This window comes from Uncinocarpus reesii, genomic scaffold (genome assembly GCF_000003515.1).
Source record: "Uncinocarpus reesii 1704 scaffold_1 genomic scaffold, whole genome shotgun sequence".
In the NCBI taxonomy this organism is placed as follows: domain Eukaryota; kingdom Fungi; phylum Ascomycota; class Eurotiomycetes; order Onygenales; family Onygenaceae; genus Uncinocarpus; species Uncinocarpus reesii.
The window spans coordinates 6,305,313-6,322,720 of record NW_003052500.1 but is presented as its reverse complement, the minus strand read 5'-3'; the positions used below and the strand labels follow the sequence as shown (position 1 = coordinate 6,322,720).

Below are 17,408 nucleotides of genomic sequence, written 5' to 3'. Positions count from 1 at the left end.
GCGCACAGAAGCGGAAGTTTGAACCTAGAAATCAGCAATTCATCTTGCTAGCGATAACCGTACCTTAGAAAGGGAGATGAGGAAACAGAACGCAGAACTGCGGCGGTACCGTCGGTTAAGCCGCCGCGGGTCGAATTTCTATAGCAACCTCTCGTCGCTCCGCGTCCCGGCGGGGGGTTATCTATTGTCAGTGAGACAGATGACGGAGCTAGTGTAGATACGTCTCGTTCGCTAGATGACATCCTTTCTGACTCCGAGGATGACGACTGCTCTTTATCTGAAGATGAAGCATCGAGCCCTAATGGTGACGTGGAGAACCAACGCCACTGCGGTCGAGACGAAAAGCACTTGCTTAACAACCTCGCAAAACATCGACAGCTCCTTGTTGACAGCCAAAAGCTGAATCAAAGCATCACACGGTGTCTTGGATGGACGGAGAGTCTGATTACGGAAGGGAAAAGGGCATTGGAGTATCAAGTGCGCGTTAATGATATCGAGATCGGCGGGCGAGTGCTTGCCCCCGATGACACTGACGATCATTGGGAGTCCGGCAAGGGTCTGCTGAGTCCAAGTACGGAGATACCCAGATTTTCGGAAGATTATTGTGTTCTGGACGACGCTGTTTTGGCTAGCTTGCCGCTGTCGGACGATGATGAATACTCGGAGGCTAACTATAGTGAGTGATGAGGGCGGGCTAAACTGTTCACACTGGTTACGAGCACCTTTGATGACTTGAAGCCTGCCTTTTATCGTGCGCAAAATCTCTTTTTCGTAAGGAGACAACGCTTGCCTACTTCCCTATTCGTGGATATCTTACATTGGTCGGTGACATGGCGCATGCATGGGAGAGCATTTCATTTCCTTTGTTCACATCTAATACCATTCAAGCCTTCGGCGTCAAGGTCTATGGCTTTTCTTCCTTTGGTTTATGGGTCGGCAAGCGTTTCATTATTTTTTGGGATCGGGTTACGGAGCCATGAGCACAAAACATCGCTATAAGATTTCGCTGTTCACTATGCTTTACGCCCCACTCTTTGATATCGGGCAACCGCGTCCCATTACAGTCTCATTTAGAGCCACCGTTACCTGTTATTTCTACCCGTATGTTAGTATGTCGCAGCCCAAGATACCCAAGTATGCATATCTTTTCCTTTTTTGATACTTTCAAGTAGTATGTACGATCGACGTTAAGATGGGGATGAAAACAAGCTCCTTTGTTTTCATTGAAGACACAATCTTCTCTCCTTGTTTTAATGGTTTCTATCGTTATTTCATTTTGGAGGTTTGAGATACACTTTCTCAAGACGCTGAGAGGAGCTGTGGTCTAGGATAAGAATCCAGAACCCAAGATGTAAAGACATCTTGCTGGTCGATTATGCATTTTCAGGAATACAATGTCAAAAAACATCAAAGCGAGCCAAATCATTACCTCTATAGTGGGATATGCATAGATCGGTTATATCGCAGACAAAAGAAATTTGGAAAACGCTGGTCGAAATTTGGGATATCATTGCCCTTCCCTACGATGGATTCACTTCGGTCGCTTCGGACTTCCCCTTCTTGGTTTCTTTCTTCTTTTCCTTCTTCGACATGCCTTCTGCCATTAATTGTTCGAATGCCATGTAGTCACCCTCTTCGTCGGGGTCACGCTCAGCCTAGAAGGGTATTCGCATTAGTATGACGGTCAAATGGGGCCAGCACCTAGCAAGCAACACCAAACCTTGACATACCTGCTGAAAGATTTTCCCGCAAATAACGAGGGCGTGAGCACGCTCAATTCGTTTCTCCAGCTTCACGCCCTTGTCGTTCAATATTTGCTCGCAAACATCGCGGAGGACACTTTGGATCTCAAATTTGCTGCCACGCCAGGCTGCTGCCAATATCTTGCCTGTGACTTTCTTCTCGTATTCTGCCCTCTTCTCATCAGTCCAGTCTTCACCTCCTTTCTCCTCCAGTTTAGCCATTTCTTCCATGGTCATCTGTGCGTCGAGGGCGGTGGATATGGTTGTCCATGTTTCTTTCGCCAGGGTGCCTTTGTCCTTTAGTCGTGAGAAGAAGCCCGAAATACCCAGGAACTTTTGCGATTTCAGGAAGGAAGTGGCTTTTTGGATATAGGTTGTGCCGATGGCGTGGAGGATTTCCAAGCCAAACGACTCCATTTTGAGATTTTCGACTTCTAGCCGCGTCTTTTCCTGAAACGCAATCGTAACATCCGAGCCCTTGTCTGTTTCCGTCCATATACTCAAACGGTCTACCAATTTTCTTGCGAGGGTGTCCACACGCTCTTCTCTTTGCTTTTTCCTCTCAGCCTCAAACGCCGCCAACCGTTCTCTCTGTTCCTTTGTAAGACCACCCTTTTTCTTCTCTTTCTTTCGGAGTTCTTTCTCTTCCGGAGTTAGACCGGCAGCATCCATCCTGGCATCTTCTTCAGACTTATCCATGATGGCCTGTTGGCCCCAAACGCGTCGAGGAGTGCTGGTACCCGACCCGGTTTCCGTTTGCCTTCCTGAAGCTGCAGGGGAAATGGCTTCCTTTCCCTTGTCATCGGACGAAACATATGGGGGCGGTGGGGGGGTGGTGCTGGATCCTTCTGACGGTTGCGCGTGTGCAGCCTTTTCTTTCTCTTCATTTATCTTTAATTTCTCTTCTGCTGAAGAAACTAACTCGTCTTCTTCCATCTCCTCCATTGTAATATCCATTGTACGCGTTAAATCCTTCATAAGTGATATTTCCCCTATCAAATCGACGAAGGCATCGCCTCCAAAAATCATGCTGAAGAATTCGGCCGGGTCCTCTGTCATATCAGATTAGCCAATACATCACGCGTAGTAAATAGCGGGCAGCATGATCGTACCGAATCCACCCCCGGGTATCGCCTGCTCCTTTCCGAATTTATCATATTGTTTCCGCAAATCTTCATTGCTCAGCACTTGGTACGCTTCGCCGATCTAGGTATTTACAGGATTGTAAGTCAGAGGATCAACAAAGTATAGGATGCAACGACATAGGGGCGATTTACCGCTTGGAATCTCTCGTGAGCAGTCTCGTCACCGGGGTTCTTGTCTACCATTGCTGTTAGTTACCAAACCCGACAAAAAACCAGGATGAATCAACAAACCTGGGTGAGTTGTGATGGCCAATTTCCGGTAGGCCTTTTTGATTTCAAGCTCAGTGGCCGTGGGCGGCACCCCCAAAGTATCGTAATATGCAGTATCTGCGACCATGATCGCGTTGCTGAGCGTGGGGTGCGGGCAGTATGGAGAAAAGAGACGACGGTGTTATCTACCAGCTTAAATGGCGTAAACACAAAAGGCTAAAGAGGAATATACAAAGGGCAAATCAACGGATGGAGAAGAGCAAACTGTTTTGTGACAACAATCGCTTTGAAGATGCTGGCAGCCACGCCGTCGTCATATGCTCGGCCCAGGTGCTCGAAATTTCCTATTCCGCCAGCGGCCGTGATTGGTCGCCTGTTCATTATGTAAGCTAGAGGCGGGGCAGCCGACCGTGTCCCAATTAGGCAGGCGGCAGACGGCAGTTTAGCCCCAAAGGCTACTGCGCCACAGTCAGGGGCCTATCAAAGTGTGGCGTCGCCAGACATGCAGTTGGGTTAGACCACCATTCATCGCCGAGAACCAACGCAGTGTAGCTGTCCTGTTCTCTTTAGCAGATTTGATCATAGACAGCAGCCCCGGGGGTTGGGAAACGCGAGCTCTTTCTATCATTCCTTGACCTAACCTTCCAACACGCGGAGTATGACGCTCAGGGATTGGTTTCGCAGCAAGGGGCACCGTGAGTCGGTCGCCCAGAGTGTCGTTGAAGATGGGGCGGCGGATAGCCCTTTCTTCCGGCGTCTGCCTCCTGAATTACGCGACAACATCTACACCCTGGCATTTGGAGGCACAGTACAATGGGTGTCGCGAAGGTTTGGAAGCCCAGAACAGCAGGCTCAGGATCGTCGTCACGGGATTGATTCTAAGCGTATGCGCAATCGGGTTTTATTGAGTCGGCTTCGCCGTCAGAAGCCAGCAAAGGCGCAGTGGAATCGCCATGGTAAGTTTGCTAGATACCTTTGGTCCACGTCTCCCATTCGTTCAGGCCAGTGCACTGAGTGACTTATAGGTGCGTTGGGATGGCTATTAGCGTGTCGACAAGCGTAAGTCTGACGATTTCATTCGGGTTATCGCCGTCCTGTCTCAAAAGAATGTTGCGGCGGCTTAGGAAGGCGGTGCCAGAGACGAGCGTTCTTGATTGGTAATATCTACCCGGCGCTTTTGGCGCGAGAGGCGGCGAGAAGCGGCGAGAAGCGTTCCGTTGAGCTCAGCCCATGACCAGATATTAATCACTTTTATATCTAGTCATGACGAAGCCATTAACGTGGTTTATTCAAATCAAATTTCCATTAAGCGGCCGGATTCCTTTTTCCTTATGTGCCAAGTGATCCGTCCCCAACACCTGGCTGCGATCAAAGCCCTTGACCTACTATGGGGGTTTATTTATCAACGCTCAGATGTATTAACCTTGCACAAGTTTCTGTCGACATTGGCCCGCTCCTGCCCTCAATTGAATAGGCTCCTTCTGTGGGTCATGTGTACAGGTTTTCAACTCGACGATGGGGATATCCTCATCCCTATGGACAAAATGATAAGAGAGCTTGGACGCAAGATGAACAATTGCACACTCACCGTCGACGGTTGGACCCACCATCGGCTGTTATTGCGAGCCGAGGCGGAGGGAGCCCTTGTGCAGGATGCCGGTATTGAGTCACCAGGGTGTACAGCCTATGGCTGCAGGTTCTGGTGGGCTGTTGCCGATGCTACAGGGAGCCAGGAGTGCGACCTGGGGTATTGGATTTGTTCACATGGCGATCCGTCTATGTTAGTTTGTGGCTTCTGATCGCGGTTTGGGTTTTGATAGAGCGCCGAGTCGGTTAACCACGATAAAATACAGTGTAATACAGGCAAACACGCCAAGACAGCCAATACACGACTGCAGCCAATCACCGCCTGGCCAGTGATCCGCCCGTTCCTGGACGCGGACACACTAGTACCAATTGAGCTGCTCGCCCATTTTTCCTGCTGCTTCGCTTCTTCGCTTCTTCTTCTTCTTCCTTCTCCTCCCCCAGACCTCCGCTTCTCCCGTCCCTCTGCCTTCTTCACAGACATTCTCATAATCTCTCTTCCATTCTCCATTTGTAGTTACCACTGGAATTGCTCCTATTCTCATGGTTCTTGGTTGCCTTCCGTCTAATCTTCAAGCCAGGTCGTCTGGCTGATTCTCTGCTTGAGCTTGCCCAGCTCCAAAAATCCGACAATCTTCTAACCCAGCATCAAAGCCTTGCTAGCCAAGATGGTTTCCCTTTCACAAGCCCTTTATCTTCTTGCCCACCCCCAAGAGTTAAGAGCAATCATCCAATGGTACCTGTTCCGAAATTCTTCATGTCAATCCTCCTTGGTGCACACTGACTCCTTATAGGAAAGTATGGCATGAGCCTGTTCACACCAAAAACTCACAAGATGAAACAGAGAGTGAAAAGAAATGTTATCACTTTCTCAAGCTTACCAGCCGCAGCTTCAGCGCGGTCATTATGGAGCTACACCCAGAGCTCTTACTCCCCGTCTGCTTATTCTACCTTATCCTCCGTGGCCTAGACACCATCGAAGATGATACCTCTATACCTTTGAAAGTTAAGGAGCCGCTGCTCCGAAATTTCAAAGACTATCTAGAGGTTGACGGGTGGACCTTTGATGGCAACCGTCCAGAAGAAAAGGACCGTGAACTGCTGGTTCAGTTCCACAACGTCATCACTGAATTTAAGAAAATAAAGCCCGCCTACAAAACCATTATCAAAGACATCACTGATCGAATGGGCAATGGCATGGCTGACTACTGTCGAAAAGCCGAGTACGAGAATGTAAACGTCAATACAGTGGAAGAGTACGACTTATACTGCTGGTATGTCGCCGGGCCTTGTGGGTGAGGGTCTAACAAGATTGTTCGTCGAGGCTGGATTCGCTCGGCCCCAACTTCTTGAACGCCCTCAACTATTCAAGTCAATGGGCCTATTTCTCCAAAAGACTAACATCATTCGTGATGTACGAGAGGATGAAGACGATAACCGTCGCTTCTGGCCAAAGGAGATTTGGTCGAAGCACGTCGACAACTGGGAGGATCTTTTTAAGCCAGAAAACCGCGATGCAGCCTTGAACTGTAGTGCAGAAATGGTGATGAATGCCCTTGGCCATGCGGAAGACTGCCTTTTCTACCTAGCTGGCTTAACCGAGCAGAGTGTGTTTAACTTTGCTGCCATTCCTCAGAGTATGGCTATTGCTACCCTAGAGCTATGTTTCCGAAATCCAGCCATGTTCGACCGCAACATCAAAATCACAAAAGGCCATGCTTGCCAGTTAATGTGGCAGTCAACTCAGAATGTCCGAGTCATTTGCGATGTCTTCCGTCTATATGCTCGAAGAATACACAAGAAAAACTCGCCAAAGGACCCCAATTTCCTAAAGATTAGCATGACATGTGGAAAGGTCATTCCCTCTATCTCTCTGGTTGTCTTCCCCTTGGTTATGATATTAATTCCAATGCAGATTGAAAAGTTCATCGAATCGATCTTCCCAACGCAAACCGTTGAAGAAGCCAACCGAAGAGTAAACAATGAGAAGAGCGCCGAAGACGCCAAGAGAGCCGCCGAGTCCGCCGAAGCCACGCGGGATGTCATTTTCATTCTTGTCTCACTTTTCGGCATCCTCATCGTTGTCTCCTCGATTATGGTACGTCCTAGGTCCATGCATGTGTACCACCACAAATGGTATCCGCTAACGTGCGTGCAGTTTGGTGCTGCCTGGATGATGGGTGCACGGTTTGACTTGGCCTTCCAGGAACTCAAGAAAGGAAATTTTCGCCCCCCACGATCCTTGACGCATGGGGAGCTGTAGCTTTTATTTCTCTCCTTTGCTCAAGATGTTGATGCGTCTTGAGAAGGTATAATATTTTTCAATCTTGAACGCCACTTTTCCGGCAAATGTTACGGTATTAATTTTTAATTACCCTCCTGCCCCAAATGCTTGTTCAATTCTTGCACAGTTACTGCTAGAAAGACGATTTTGATGCTCCGTGCTATCTCCAATTCTGCACGATATTACTTGATTACATGTTTTTCCCAGCTAGCACTGATGTCAAATTGCAATCCGGTCTTCTCTCAATGGCTGTGGTTGTGCCGAAGATGTGCTGAGAGCGAACTGCTGTTGCATATGATGTGATGGCGGCACCGGACGTACTGGATACTCGTCCCACTGCAGCCGGGTATTCCGACTGCAGAATGGCGTGTATCTATTGAAGATCTGGAAACATGTTGTGTTTTGACTTCCCTGTCGATGGGTGGGATCGAGATTAGGCATCCAATAGCCGATGATACCTTGCATACAACCATAGTTAGGCGAACATCAGACCCGATCGTTGATTTAGAAGTAAAACTTGTTTCCTCTGTAAATTTTATTCTTTCTAGTAATGCTCACAGCGTAAAAACGATCATCTTCCCCAGTTGGGAGGTCGAGTCCGGTCGCGACCAAAAGGATCAGCCGTGTTTCAGGCCTCGTTTCCCGGCCGGAAGTGGGCGATCCCTGCCGACAAGAAGCCAAACGGCCAGGGGCCCGTTGGCTCGACCCGCGCCTGTGCACCACGGAGACTTGTGTGCGAGCGGGCTCACCAGCAGTTGGTGCGTTTTAGCGGGCTTGCGAGAAGGGGCTTCTGGCGGTTGGGACGCCCGCTAGCCCAAAGTCAGGAAAGCTCCGATCAGCCCAACTCCGGGCGACGAAAGTCAGATTCACCCGCCGGCCCTGCACCCTCGTCCACGCTCTCTGCATTCTATTACGACGTCTAGTATTTCCCATAGCTATCCTCTGGACTCAAAGTCGACCGTCGAGAACGCTGTATCCGCATGAGTGAGGCTCCTGTCTCGCAGCCGGCGCCGCCTCCCTCCACTGCTCCCGCCGCTGCTGCCGTGCCCAATGGTCCGACGACGACCGCGAATAGCAAGGCTGGCGACAGTCCGCCACGCCTCCGCGCAGCCTCAGCATGTGTTGCGTGCAATAAGAAAAAGGTACGTTGTCGCTGAGTGAACCTTAAGGAAACAAATAAAGAACCCGCGCCTGGAGGGGCTTTGTTGCTGACTTCGGATAGATACGGTGCATATATCCCGAAGGGAGTTCCCAGTGCCTAAACTGTGCGAGGAACCATTGGACTTGCTCGTGGGTGTCTTCTACCTTATTACACTGCCTAGTTTACGTGCCTGTTTGGACAAAACGCTGACTCTCAACTTCCCATTCTTCGTAGTCCCCGCGAGCGGAAACGCAAACGTCGAAAAATCGCCGTGGACCGCGAAGACAGTGACCCGGTGACAAATGCACCCAGAAAGGTGGAAATAAGCCACGATGGTGCTGCTCTTGGGCCTCCCCGTCGGCCAAACTGGGACTCAGGATTACTACATTGGGAGCACCGTCGCTCGATTGTCGCAGACGGGCACCCGTCGGTTCCCTCGGAGTCGTCAGTTGGCGCTGGGACTTCGGCTCAAAATCACACTCCTCCAGCGTCTGCGATCCACGAATCCGACGGATCAGCTTTATATCCCAATACGGGTCCGCCAGGATTTGCTAGACCGCCGCAGCCGTCGCAAGATTCGCGTCCTTATGGGCCAAGTACTCCGAACTCGACCTTCTTAGGCCGCTCCGAGTACATCCGCGGCGAAATCCCTTTCAACGAGGATCGGGCAAAAGCGTATCCTGCCGTCGCTACAGAGTCTCTTACCGAAGAAGATCTGAGCATTCTCCACCTACAGCATGCGTTTGACCTCCCACCCCGTGCTGTTCGAGAGGGACTCATCGACACGTTCATGAAGCGCTGTTCGCCGTGGATGCCCATTGTAGAAAGGAGCTGGCTCACAGAGCGAAATGGGCACCATCCATCTATCTTGCTACTTCAAGCTGTTTTCCTCGCCGCAAGTAGAGTCTCCTCTGCACCTGCTGTAACTGCTTATGCTTCGTCGAATGACTTTTACCGACGGGCACGAGCGCTATTCTGGGCCGGTTACGAGAAAAATACCATCACTGTTATTACTGCAGTGTGCATCTTGCATTGGTATAATCCCGAAGGACCGGAACACGTATCTATTAATACGAGCGGGTTCTGGAATCGGATTGGTGTTGGCCTCGCCTATCAGATTGGGCTGCACAGAGAACCTCCCCCTGGCCGGGATGGGCCACTTCGAAGGAGGTTATGGTGGACGTTATATGTGAGCATCGCTTTACGTAAATTTATTCATTGCCGTCAATAGCTAATATTTGCCTACAGGCTCGAGATTGTCTGATCTCCGCAGGGCATGGACGTCCCCGCGCTATTAACCCAGATGACAGCGAAGTCAAGCCTTTATCACCGGAGGACTTTTATGGCAGCAGTTCAAACGGTCAGCTTTTCATTGCATATGTGGAAATCTCAGCTCTTTTAGGGGGGCTCACACAATGCTGTCTCCGCCGTAGCCTATTGCGGCAAAAGCGAGTATCTATAGAGAATGCTCTCTACCGATGGACTCGAGAACTGCCAGAGGGCCTTCGTCTGTTTCGAAGACACAGTCCAACGGAGGCTGCTCCCGCGCATCGGCTTGTATTAATGCCTTACAATTTCGAGGCGCGCCAGTTGCACGTCCCGTATTTCATTACTCTTGCAATTCTCTACCGACCAACGTCGCCGTCAAATCTCCCATCGGCGGCCGTGATTCTTGCGTCGTCTTTTATTGCCGGTATCTTTGAAGACTTTTTGGCACGAGATGAGATTCGCTTCTTGGGCCCAATCTTCACTTTCTATCTTTTGGCGGCTGGGGTAGGACTTTTGTCGTGTTTCCCGTATGCACACTTATGGGAACGAGCGGAACAGGACTTTCGCATCATTTATAATTCCCAAAAGGAGCTAGCAAAGCGGTGGCCCTCGGCAATCGGGAGTCTGAAAGCTATGCAGAGCATGCTTGATGACGCGCCTAAGGTGTTTAGGCCGGTAGATCGACCACAGCCAACACCGTTGACGCCGGACCAGCAGGCATGTTTCAGTGGATTCGGAACGGATCTTTGTCGCCTTGGCGATGTCATGTTGGCTAATTATCCTCATGAAGTGGGCGAATCTGGTCGGCCGGAAGATGACCAGTATGCCAGGACAGTGTCAGACATGATGACAGCGGGTATTCTGGCAGAATTGAAGACCCCGATGGACACTGCTGCTGTGCTGGATGAATATCTTCCGCTGGCAACTGTGGTCGATCAAAACACCCACGCAGTGATGGGGGGAGATGCTGCCGAAGTGACGGAAGACATGTACAATCAATACGAAGGCATTGGGAACTGGCTTCTCAGGGAATGGGACTGGAACAATGACATCGCATGGTGAGCGAAGCGCAGTTCGGCTTCATCCGCCCAGAATTCCCGCCCGGAACGCACGGTCCAGCTCGGCCTGAATGACTAATCACCCAGGCTCCGATCACGTGGACCATCGGCACTTCCGTTCCCCGGTTGTTCGGCTGTTCCGCGGTGTTCGGCCCGTGGCTGATATTCACGGATCAAAGCGACACGAAGAAGGCCAAAGTCGCGCCGAGAGACCGGGGGCATATGCGGGGGGGAAGCCACTGTGTTGACATTCGTCTTCTGATTGCATTTACTAGCATGAACTGACCGCTCCTGAAGAATTGAGTATTCATCCTTTTGATTCTTGCTTTGCTCTTTCAAACCCCAACAATGGCGGATATTCCCCGGTTTCGAAATCTTACTCTCACCCGCCATGGCAATGTCTTTGTCATTACGATGCAAAAGCCGCCAGAAAACAGGCTGAACTCCTGGTACTGCCAAGAAATCATCAGAGCGTTCCGCACGGTCGAGCGAATCTTGGGACCAGACTCCGAAGGAGCGGTGATTACAAGAGGGAACGATGCCAAATTCTGGTGTACAGTATGCTCGTCTTCTCGTCTACTGTGGCTCACGCACTCATTGGCCTCTGTCGCTGCTCAGGGTCTCGAATTAGATGAAGGGGATGACAATCCTTTTGCAAACAGCGATGGCTTCTATCCTGTACGTCTCGTATCCATCCAGCAAGCGGATCTAAATCACTGCCCGGTCAGCTCATGATTTCAAAAAGATGCTTCACACGATCCTCGATTTTCCATATCCCACCGTCGCCCTTCTGACCGGCCACGCCTTCGGCGGTGCCTGCCCTTTCGCCCTTTCCCATGACTACCGCATCATGAATTCCAAACGCGGGTTTATCTCCATGCCACCCGTTAATCTAGGTCTACATTTTGACGGTATCGGTGCCCTGCCGCGTCTCAAGCTAGGTCCGCGAGTTGCACGGAAGATGCTTCTCGAAGCGCACAGATGGACGGGCAGGGAGGCGTTGGAAGATGGGATTGTGGATGCGATCGCGGAGCCGGACAAGATGTTCGATGTAGCCATGGAGCTGGCGCAGAAGTGGGCGCCAAAGGCGAAGATGGGGTGAGTGACCGTAGTCGTTCTGTCGGGTGAGAATGGCTTGACCGTGAGTGCTGACTATCCTGGTAGGGTGTATGGTGTTTTGCGGGCTGAGCTGTGGGGAGAGGCGATTAAGAAGTTTCAGCGGATAAGCTATGTGCATAGTCGAGAGACGAGCAGAGCAGCAAAGGTCAAGCTGTAATCGGGTATGAAGTCGTATATGTATACAAATTAGCAGCACTGAGCCTTTGAGAGAACATGATGCATTCAGCCGTCAAAGTGGCAATGTTAATCTGATGGTAGCGCGAGTTGGAGATCAATCTTTTGAGATTCACATGTCTACTCTGATATTAAGTGTGCAATGCGAACGTTATACTGGAAACCAAGCCCGGCTATGAAGTTGGACGGTGTGCGCATCGAAATGAAGACTCTTCGTGATTTTCAACATCTTCAATTACAACTTTGCCTGAACCTGTATATCTTTCCTCTCCCAAACCTGAACCATCGCATCATTTCTATAATCCGCCGGGAAAAACTTTGGCCCCAATATCTTCTTGACTACCTTTCCCGTCGCACTCTTTGGCAGTTCTTTCTCGATAACCCTCAGTATTGTCGGCAGTTTATACCCTGCCAGTCTGCTTCTCAAATCTTCCCGCAAGTCATAAACGCTCAATTCTTTACCAACGCCACCATTGCCCGTACACCGATAGATCTTCTGGTCGTCCCGCAACACCACTGCGGCGGCGATGCGTTGGCCGTATTCAACGTCATCCACGCCGACGACCATCACCTCATCGATGTACGGAAGGGAGAGAATTTCTCGCTCCACGTCCAGGGCCGAAATTTTATACCCCCCTGTTTTGATCATATCGATAGATGACCGGCCCAGGATGAAGTAGTTTCGTCCCTCTCGACGAGCGATATCGCCTGTTTTGAAGAACCCTTCCGCATCATGTGCGGCGGCCGTGGCGGATGGATCGTGGAGGTATTTCGCAAACATCCAGGGACTTTTCACGAGGATTTCACCTTCGTCGCCGTTGGAAAGCTTCACGGTCACGCCGGGAGCCAGATGGCCAACGCTCCCTGTAGGCACGTCCTCGCAATCGAGTGGTGTTCTGAAAATGGCGCCTGCCTCTGTCGACCCGTATCTGGTCAGGATACGACGCTTCGTTCCTCCTAGTATCCCGCTCCAAAACTCCTGCACGGGCTCCGGCAGCGCAGACGTGCCGCAGAGTAGGACTCTAAGTCGCCTCGCGCCGTCGATGTAAGGCTTTCTCTCGTGCTCCGGTAAAAACGCCAGTTTCTGCTCGTAGTATCGCATCATGCGCATGTATATCGTGGGAACTCCAGAGAAGACGCTCACGCCCCCTTGTTTCCATCGGTTCCAGAGCCAGGCGATATCCACGCTGCCACTGCGGAACTCGACGCACGCACCGGAGAAGATATAAGGGAGGAAATTGATCCCAACGCCTGTGGCGTGATGGACTGGCAGTACATGCAGAACCACATCGGATTCGGTGACCTTGAACTGCTGGCCGATTTCCTCAGAGGTGTCATGCAAGAAGGCACGCCGCATCACTGCACCTTTCGGTGGGCCCGTAGTGCCAGAGGTAAAGATCACAACTGCAGGGCCGTTGTCATCGAGATATCGGTCCGTGGAAAGACGGATTTTGTCAGGCGGTAACGGAGAGGATTGAAGGGATGTCGAGATGGGGATGCAGCGGATATCGGTTCCCTTATTAGTTCTGAGGTATTGGCTCAGGGAGTCGCCTAGATTTTGGCCAGCGGTCGAAGCAAGCACCGCGACGCAGCGGGCCTTGAGCACAAAGTACGATGCCTCCCGGATGGGGAGAACGAGGGCTATTTTTGGGTTACCACTTGTTCCCGTACGTGTTTGGCAGTGGGTATATAAACTCACTCATCGGCACAACTGCTGCACCCAATGCTGCGATGGCCACGAATCCAACCGCATATTCATACCCTCCCGCTGCCAGCAACCCAACATACACCTCCTTGCCTTCCTTTATATCCTTCACCGTCTTCGCCCCCAGGCAGTTTCGCAGCGTACTTCTCAATGCGAGGACATCAGTCACAAACTGGAGATAGGTCTTCTCCAACCCTAGATTCACATCCCTTATTGCCAAACGCGGAGGTCTGCAATGCGCATGACGAACCAACCGAGAAAAAAATGGCGAGAGCGGGAGGATGGTATCTCCTTCATGGGGAGGAATGAAGGATGTTCGGTCAAACTCCATCTTGCGACTGTTGTCTGATCCAACTGCGAAAACCGCTTCCTAGTACGCACACACACGCACTCTCGGGGTATCCTTTATCACAAATAAATATCCTGTCCCATTCGCGCTGATTTTCACCACTGAAGCTCCCTCAGAAGACGAACGCGGCATTATCCAGGACCACACTGGATACCTCCGCCAGCTCTAGCAAACTGCGTCCGCCGATTCCCACTCCACCGCCGCCGTCCAGCGCTGTCTCCTCACAACAGCGCCATCACCCAAGTAGCCGAACTCGGCAGTTCGGTATTCGTTGCGTTTAGCGTGTGCACGCTGCCAAACCCCGCTACGGCAGTCCCGAGTCTCTCGGCATTCCGGGGCTTATGTAAGAGGGGCCTCGGGAAATTCTACCACGGATTGTTTGTTTGTTGAGGAGAGGACGGTGGTATTGATATGGAGATGCTTAGATGATTTGAGAGGGCCTCTTAAATGGAGAAATAAATGTGTGTCTTTCGAATTCGTCAATAAATCAAGACTTTATCTCCTCTAGCGTCCATGCCTCCCGAATGAATAGCCCCCGACTGGTATTACATTAAATGCTTTCGAGGACACCATCGAAAAAAAAGACTTTATTAGAGAAAAAGAATATGAAATGAGATGGCGCGCTAATTAGTATGGGCAGAGTGGTATATTCGCGATATCAAGGCTAAAGAGAAAGTGGATATCGATTGATGGAAAAAAGAAAAGGTGGGAAACGTATAGTTAGTGGTCTTTTGATGGCTTGGGCTTAGGATTTGGACTTATCGGCAATGAGTTCGTATGCACTGGCTTTCATACTGCGAGGTCGACTCCGAGGATATGCTGTGGTTCCCGTATGTGCCACGACACCGTATTCGGGAAGAATGCCATCATCTAGAACCTCATATTGGGCATCTGGTCGAGTCTGATGGAGAGTCTCTAAGATATCCTCGCTCCATAAACCAGTGCAGCTATTACCAACCAATTGGTAGTACGGGTTGAGGAGGCCACAGATCGAGTCCAGGTCGATATAACGAATTCTCATGAATTGTACGGCGTTCAGAGAATCTAAAGATCTCAGAGAAGCGATGATTAGATTTTCGAAAGATTTGATAAAGGTCATGTTGGTGATCCCAGAATAATCGCTGACAAAATTAAGATTGCCCTCCATTTTAACTTGCTCGCAGCAACAAGCTTTCACGACCAAGTCGATCGCTTTCAGCTTGGATCTCGTCTCGCTTTTAATCGTCGCAGCCCGTGCAGCACTGAACAAACTAGCGCAGACTTTTCCAGTAAAGGTCAGTGATTCAAGCTGTGGCACAATGTCCCCCAACAAGCGGCAAAGATGCCGGTCCGTATGAGGTTTGCTCAACCATTGTGTCTGAGAATTCTTTTTACTGCAGAAGCCTTCGAGGCTGATGCTGAGCCGGGTAATCCCTCGAGGAAAGGTGGTCAAAATCTTTGCTATCGTAGCTTGCGCCTCACGTTTCGGTTTGGCATAAGTGCAATTCCATTCGCGCAAATTTGGCAGTGCGGAAGCGATATTACTCCAATGGTCATGTTCTCGCATAATATTCCATGCACCTCTCATGATGAACGTCTGGACATTAGGCAACACCTCCAGCCGCTGCTCATGTGTCGTAACGTTGCCGAAATGCTTAATCATGGGCGGCTTCTTGCAATGACCGCCTTCAATAGTAAGCATCTTGGCGTCCGGGAAGAAACACGCAACATGGTAGAAGATTTGCTGCAAGGTGGCATTGCGATTGGCGAATCTGAAATTATGATTTGTACGACCATGCTCCATCCCGTCAGTAACGGCCTGCAGCAATGCAACAGAATCCGCAGGTTGGTGGCTTCCTCCACCCAAGAGTTCTCGACGGCCAGGTTGCAAAGCATGTGGCCTAGGTAGTCGATCACCCCAAACCGGAACCCAAATATCAATGTGACGAACGTAGGGACTGAGATGTGGATGGGAGCTGAACCAGTCGACGCTTTCTTGAAGGCCGTCGGTCGTGCCTTTGATCTGGACTACGAACTGTCAGCTTCAGGTTCCAAACGGGCAAAGGAAATGACCACTGACTATGTCGATATATCCGTTCTTGTACCAGAGGTGTCCAACTACGTGAGACTAGAGCGAGATCGGATAGGGCCTTTCGACGAGGATGGCGTAAGGTTTTACTCCAACTGGATGCGGTAGAAGACGCTGCAGTGACCGAGGCCAGAGCAGCGCCCCTCACACCAAACAAATGGTCTAAAACAGCCTCATGAATTTCCGTGGGGAGATCTTCGAACTGTAGAGGTGCACAATCCAAGTCCGACATGTCCAACTCAACTGATATAGGTTGCGAAACGAAAGAATCCGAGGGCAATTCAAACTGCTGAGATGGATGAAATGTAGGACATGTCTCTGAACGATGCATGTCAAGGGGTGGAGAGGGCGGTGGTTTGGATAGAGGATCGATGGAGATCAAGTGAGAAGGTGGGACAGCAGACAACATGATTTCAGCCTTGCTGTGAGGTTGGGCATCTATGGCAAACCCAGTCAAAAAAAAAGAGCCCAGGAGGTTCCTATGCCGTTGAGAACTTGGGAGTCGAAGGGAAAATTGCGAGATATCTAGCCCGTTTCACTTCATTATTAGCAAGTGGCCCTAGCTCTCACGATCAATTTCCTAATTTAGAATAAATTGAGAAACCCGCGTTCGGAAAAAGGGTCAACCGCAGGTCCTTGGGAAACTCACCCTTGTCTACGCTATGAAAACGAGTAGCAAATCTTAAGCAACGGATCGAATAACTCACGGAACGACGAGGCCTGCAGGTCGATGCTCGAGGGAATATTGTAACGAGGAACGGAGAGGTCACCCTAACCAGCGAAATGCGAAGAGGATAACGAGGCACGAGAGAATGATAGGAAACGAAAAGAAGACGTGGAGAGAGGCGGTAAAGTCAATGAGAGACTCCAGGCGGCTGGAGACTCCGTAAAATGAAGCGTATCAGAGAAGTGAAGGGGTTGAATGATGAAGGACGAGCACACGCGAAAGGGGTGGACAAGGAGTGATGATGCGATGATGAAGACGATTTGAAGGCTGAGAGGGGAGGCTTGGCGCTGGGCGATGCTGTCTATAGTGCCGCCCAGTAGTGTCCTTTAAGGTCGGGCGACGATTGGCTGGATTTCGGTGGGCGGTCAGTCTAGCTGCTTTGGGCTAGCGCTGGATGTGGGTCAGTAGGGCTATCCACGTGGACAACAAGTGCGCCTGATATCAGACGACAAGGGCAGAGATGATGTCTATTCTACCGTCTATTGCACATCATGCAAGCCGTTGCGCCCCGAACCAATGTCTAGTCCGTCCTCTTTGGCGGTGATAGACCCGCCTTCCCCGCCCGACTAACACAGGAGGAACATGTTCCCACATCTGACACGATGATCCCAAGGATCCACACGTTAATGGCGAAAAATGATAAGCACGACAGATATAGGCCCGGCATGAATGTCGATACCCCCAGGAACTCCAGTTTGAACCCCTGTTGAAGCCACAGGGCCTAATCCACACGGTCAGTTTGGTACTCTGCTACGTCGTGCCAAATCGGGGTTGGTGTGGCTAAACATACCTGTGCAGCAGCCCATAGTGTAGCAGCGGCAAGTCCAAGTGAA

General features: G+C 50.6%; 7 protein-coding genes across 7 annotated transcripts; 3 read left to right on the top strand and 4 right to left on the bottom strand.

Moving 5' to 3' along the window:
- Positions 1 to 1,520: 1,520 nt before the first annotated feature.
- UREG_02388 (uncharacterized protein) lies at positions 1,521 to 3,224 on the bottom strand (the record flags this gene model as incomplete). Its single annotated transcript, XM_002542826.1, has 5 exons — positions 1,521 to 1,655; positions 1,731 to 2,794; positions 2,855 to 2,948; positions 3,020 to 3,063; positions 3,119 to 3,224. 5 exons carry the CDS (start codon positions 3,222 to 3,224, stop codon positions 1,521 to 1,523), a joined length of 1,443 nt encoding a protein of 480 aa, XP_002542872.1.
- A 1,819-nt stretch (positions 3,225 to 5,043) lies between these two features.
- On the bottom strand, positions 5,044 to 5,226 carry UREG_02387 (uncharacterized protein; the record flags this gene model as incomplete). The annotated part of the gene is made up of 1 exon (XM_002542825.1): positions 5,044 to 5,226. The coding sequence occupies one exon, from the start codon at positions 5,224 to 5,226 to the stop codon at positions 5,044 to 5,046; it is 183 nt and encodes a 60-aa protein (XP_002542871.1).
- Positions 5,227 to 5,957: 731 nt separating this feature from the next.
- UREG_02386 (uncharacterized protein) lies at positions 5,958 to 6,944 on the top strand (the record flags this gene model as incomplete). Its single annotated transcript, XM_002542824.1, has 2 exons — positions 5,958 to 6,779; positions 6,840 to 6,944. The coding sequence occupies 2 exons, from the start codon at positions 5,958 to 5,960 to the stop codon at positions 6,942 to 6,944; spliced, it is 927 nt and encodes a 308-aa protein (XP_002542870.1).
- A 1,001-nt stretch (positions 6,945 to 7,945) lies between these two features.
- UREG_02385 (uncharacterized protein) lies at positions 7,946 to 10,437 on the top strand (the record flags this gene model as incomplete). Its single annotated transcript, XM_002542823.1, has 3 exons — positions 7,946 to 8,107; positions 8,288 to 9,295; positions 9,355 to 10,437. The coding sequence occupies 3 exons, from the start codon at positions 7,946 to 7,948 to the stop codon at positions 10,435 to 10,437; spliced, it is 2,253 nt and encodes a 750-aa protein (XP_002542869.1).
- Positions 10,438 to 10,781: 344 nt separating this feature from the next.
- UREG_02384 (uncharacterized protein) lies at positions 10,782 to 11,709 on the top strand (the record flags this gene model as incomplete). Its single annotated transcript, XM_002542822.1, has 4 exons — positions 10,782 to 10,991; positions 11,052 to 11,115; positions 11,162 to 11,531; positions 11,598 to 11,709. 4 exons carry the CDS (start codon positions 10,782 to 10,784, stop codon positions 11,707 to 11,709), a joined length of 756 nt encoding a protein of 251 aa, XP_002542868.1.
- A 252-nt stretch (positions 11,710 to 11,961) lies between these two features.
- Positions 11,962 to 13,762, bottom strand: UREG_02383 (uncharacterized protein; the record flags this gene model as incomplete). Its single annotated transcript, XM_002542821.1, has 2 exons — positions 11,962 to 13,367; positions 13,426 to 13,762. 2 exons carry the CDS (start codon positions 13,760 to 13,762, stop codon positions 11,962 to 11,964), a joined length of 1,743 nt encoding a protein of 580 aa, XP_002542867.1.
- A 763-nt stretch (positions 13,763 to 14,525) lies between these two features.
- Positions 14,526 to 16,080, bottom strand: UREG_02382 (uncharacterized protein; the record flags this gene model as incomplete). Its single annotated transcript, XM_002542820.1, has 2 exons — positions 14,526 to 15,787; positions 15,999 to 16,080. 2 exons carry the CDS (start codon positions 16,078 to 16,080, stop codon positions 14,526 to 14,528), a joined length of 1,344 nt encoding a protein of 447 aa, XP_002542866.1.
- Positions 16,081 to 17,408: the final 1,328 nt, after the last annotated feature.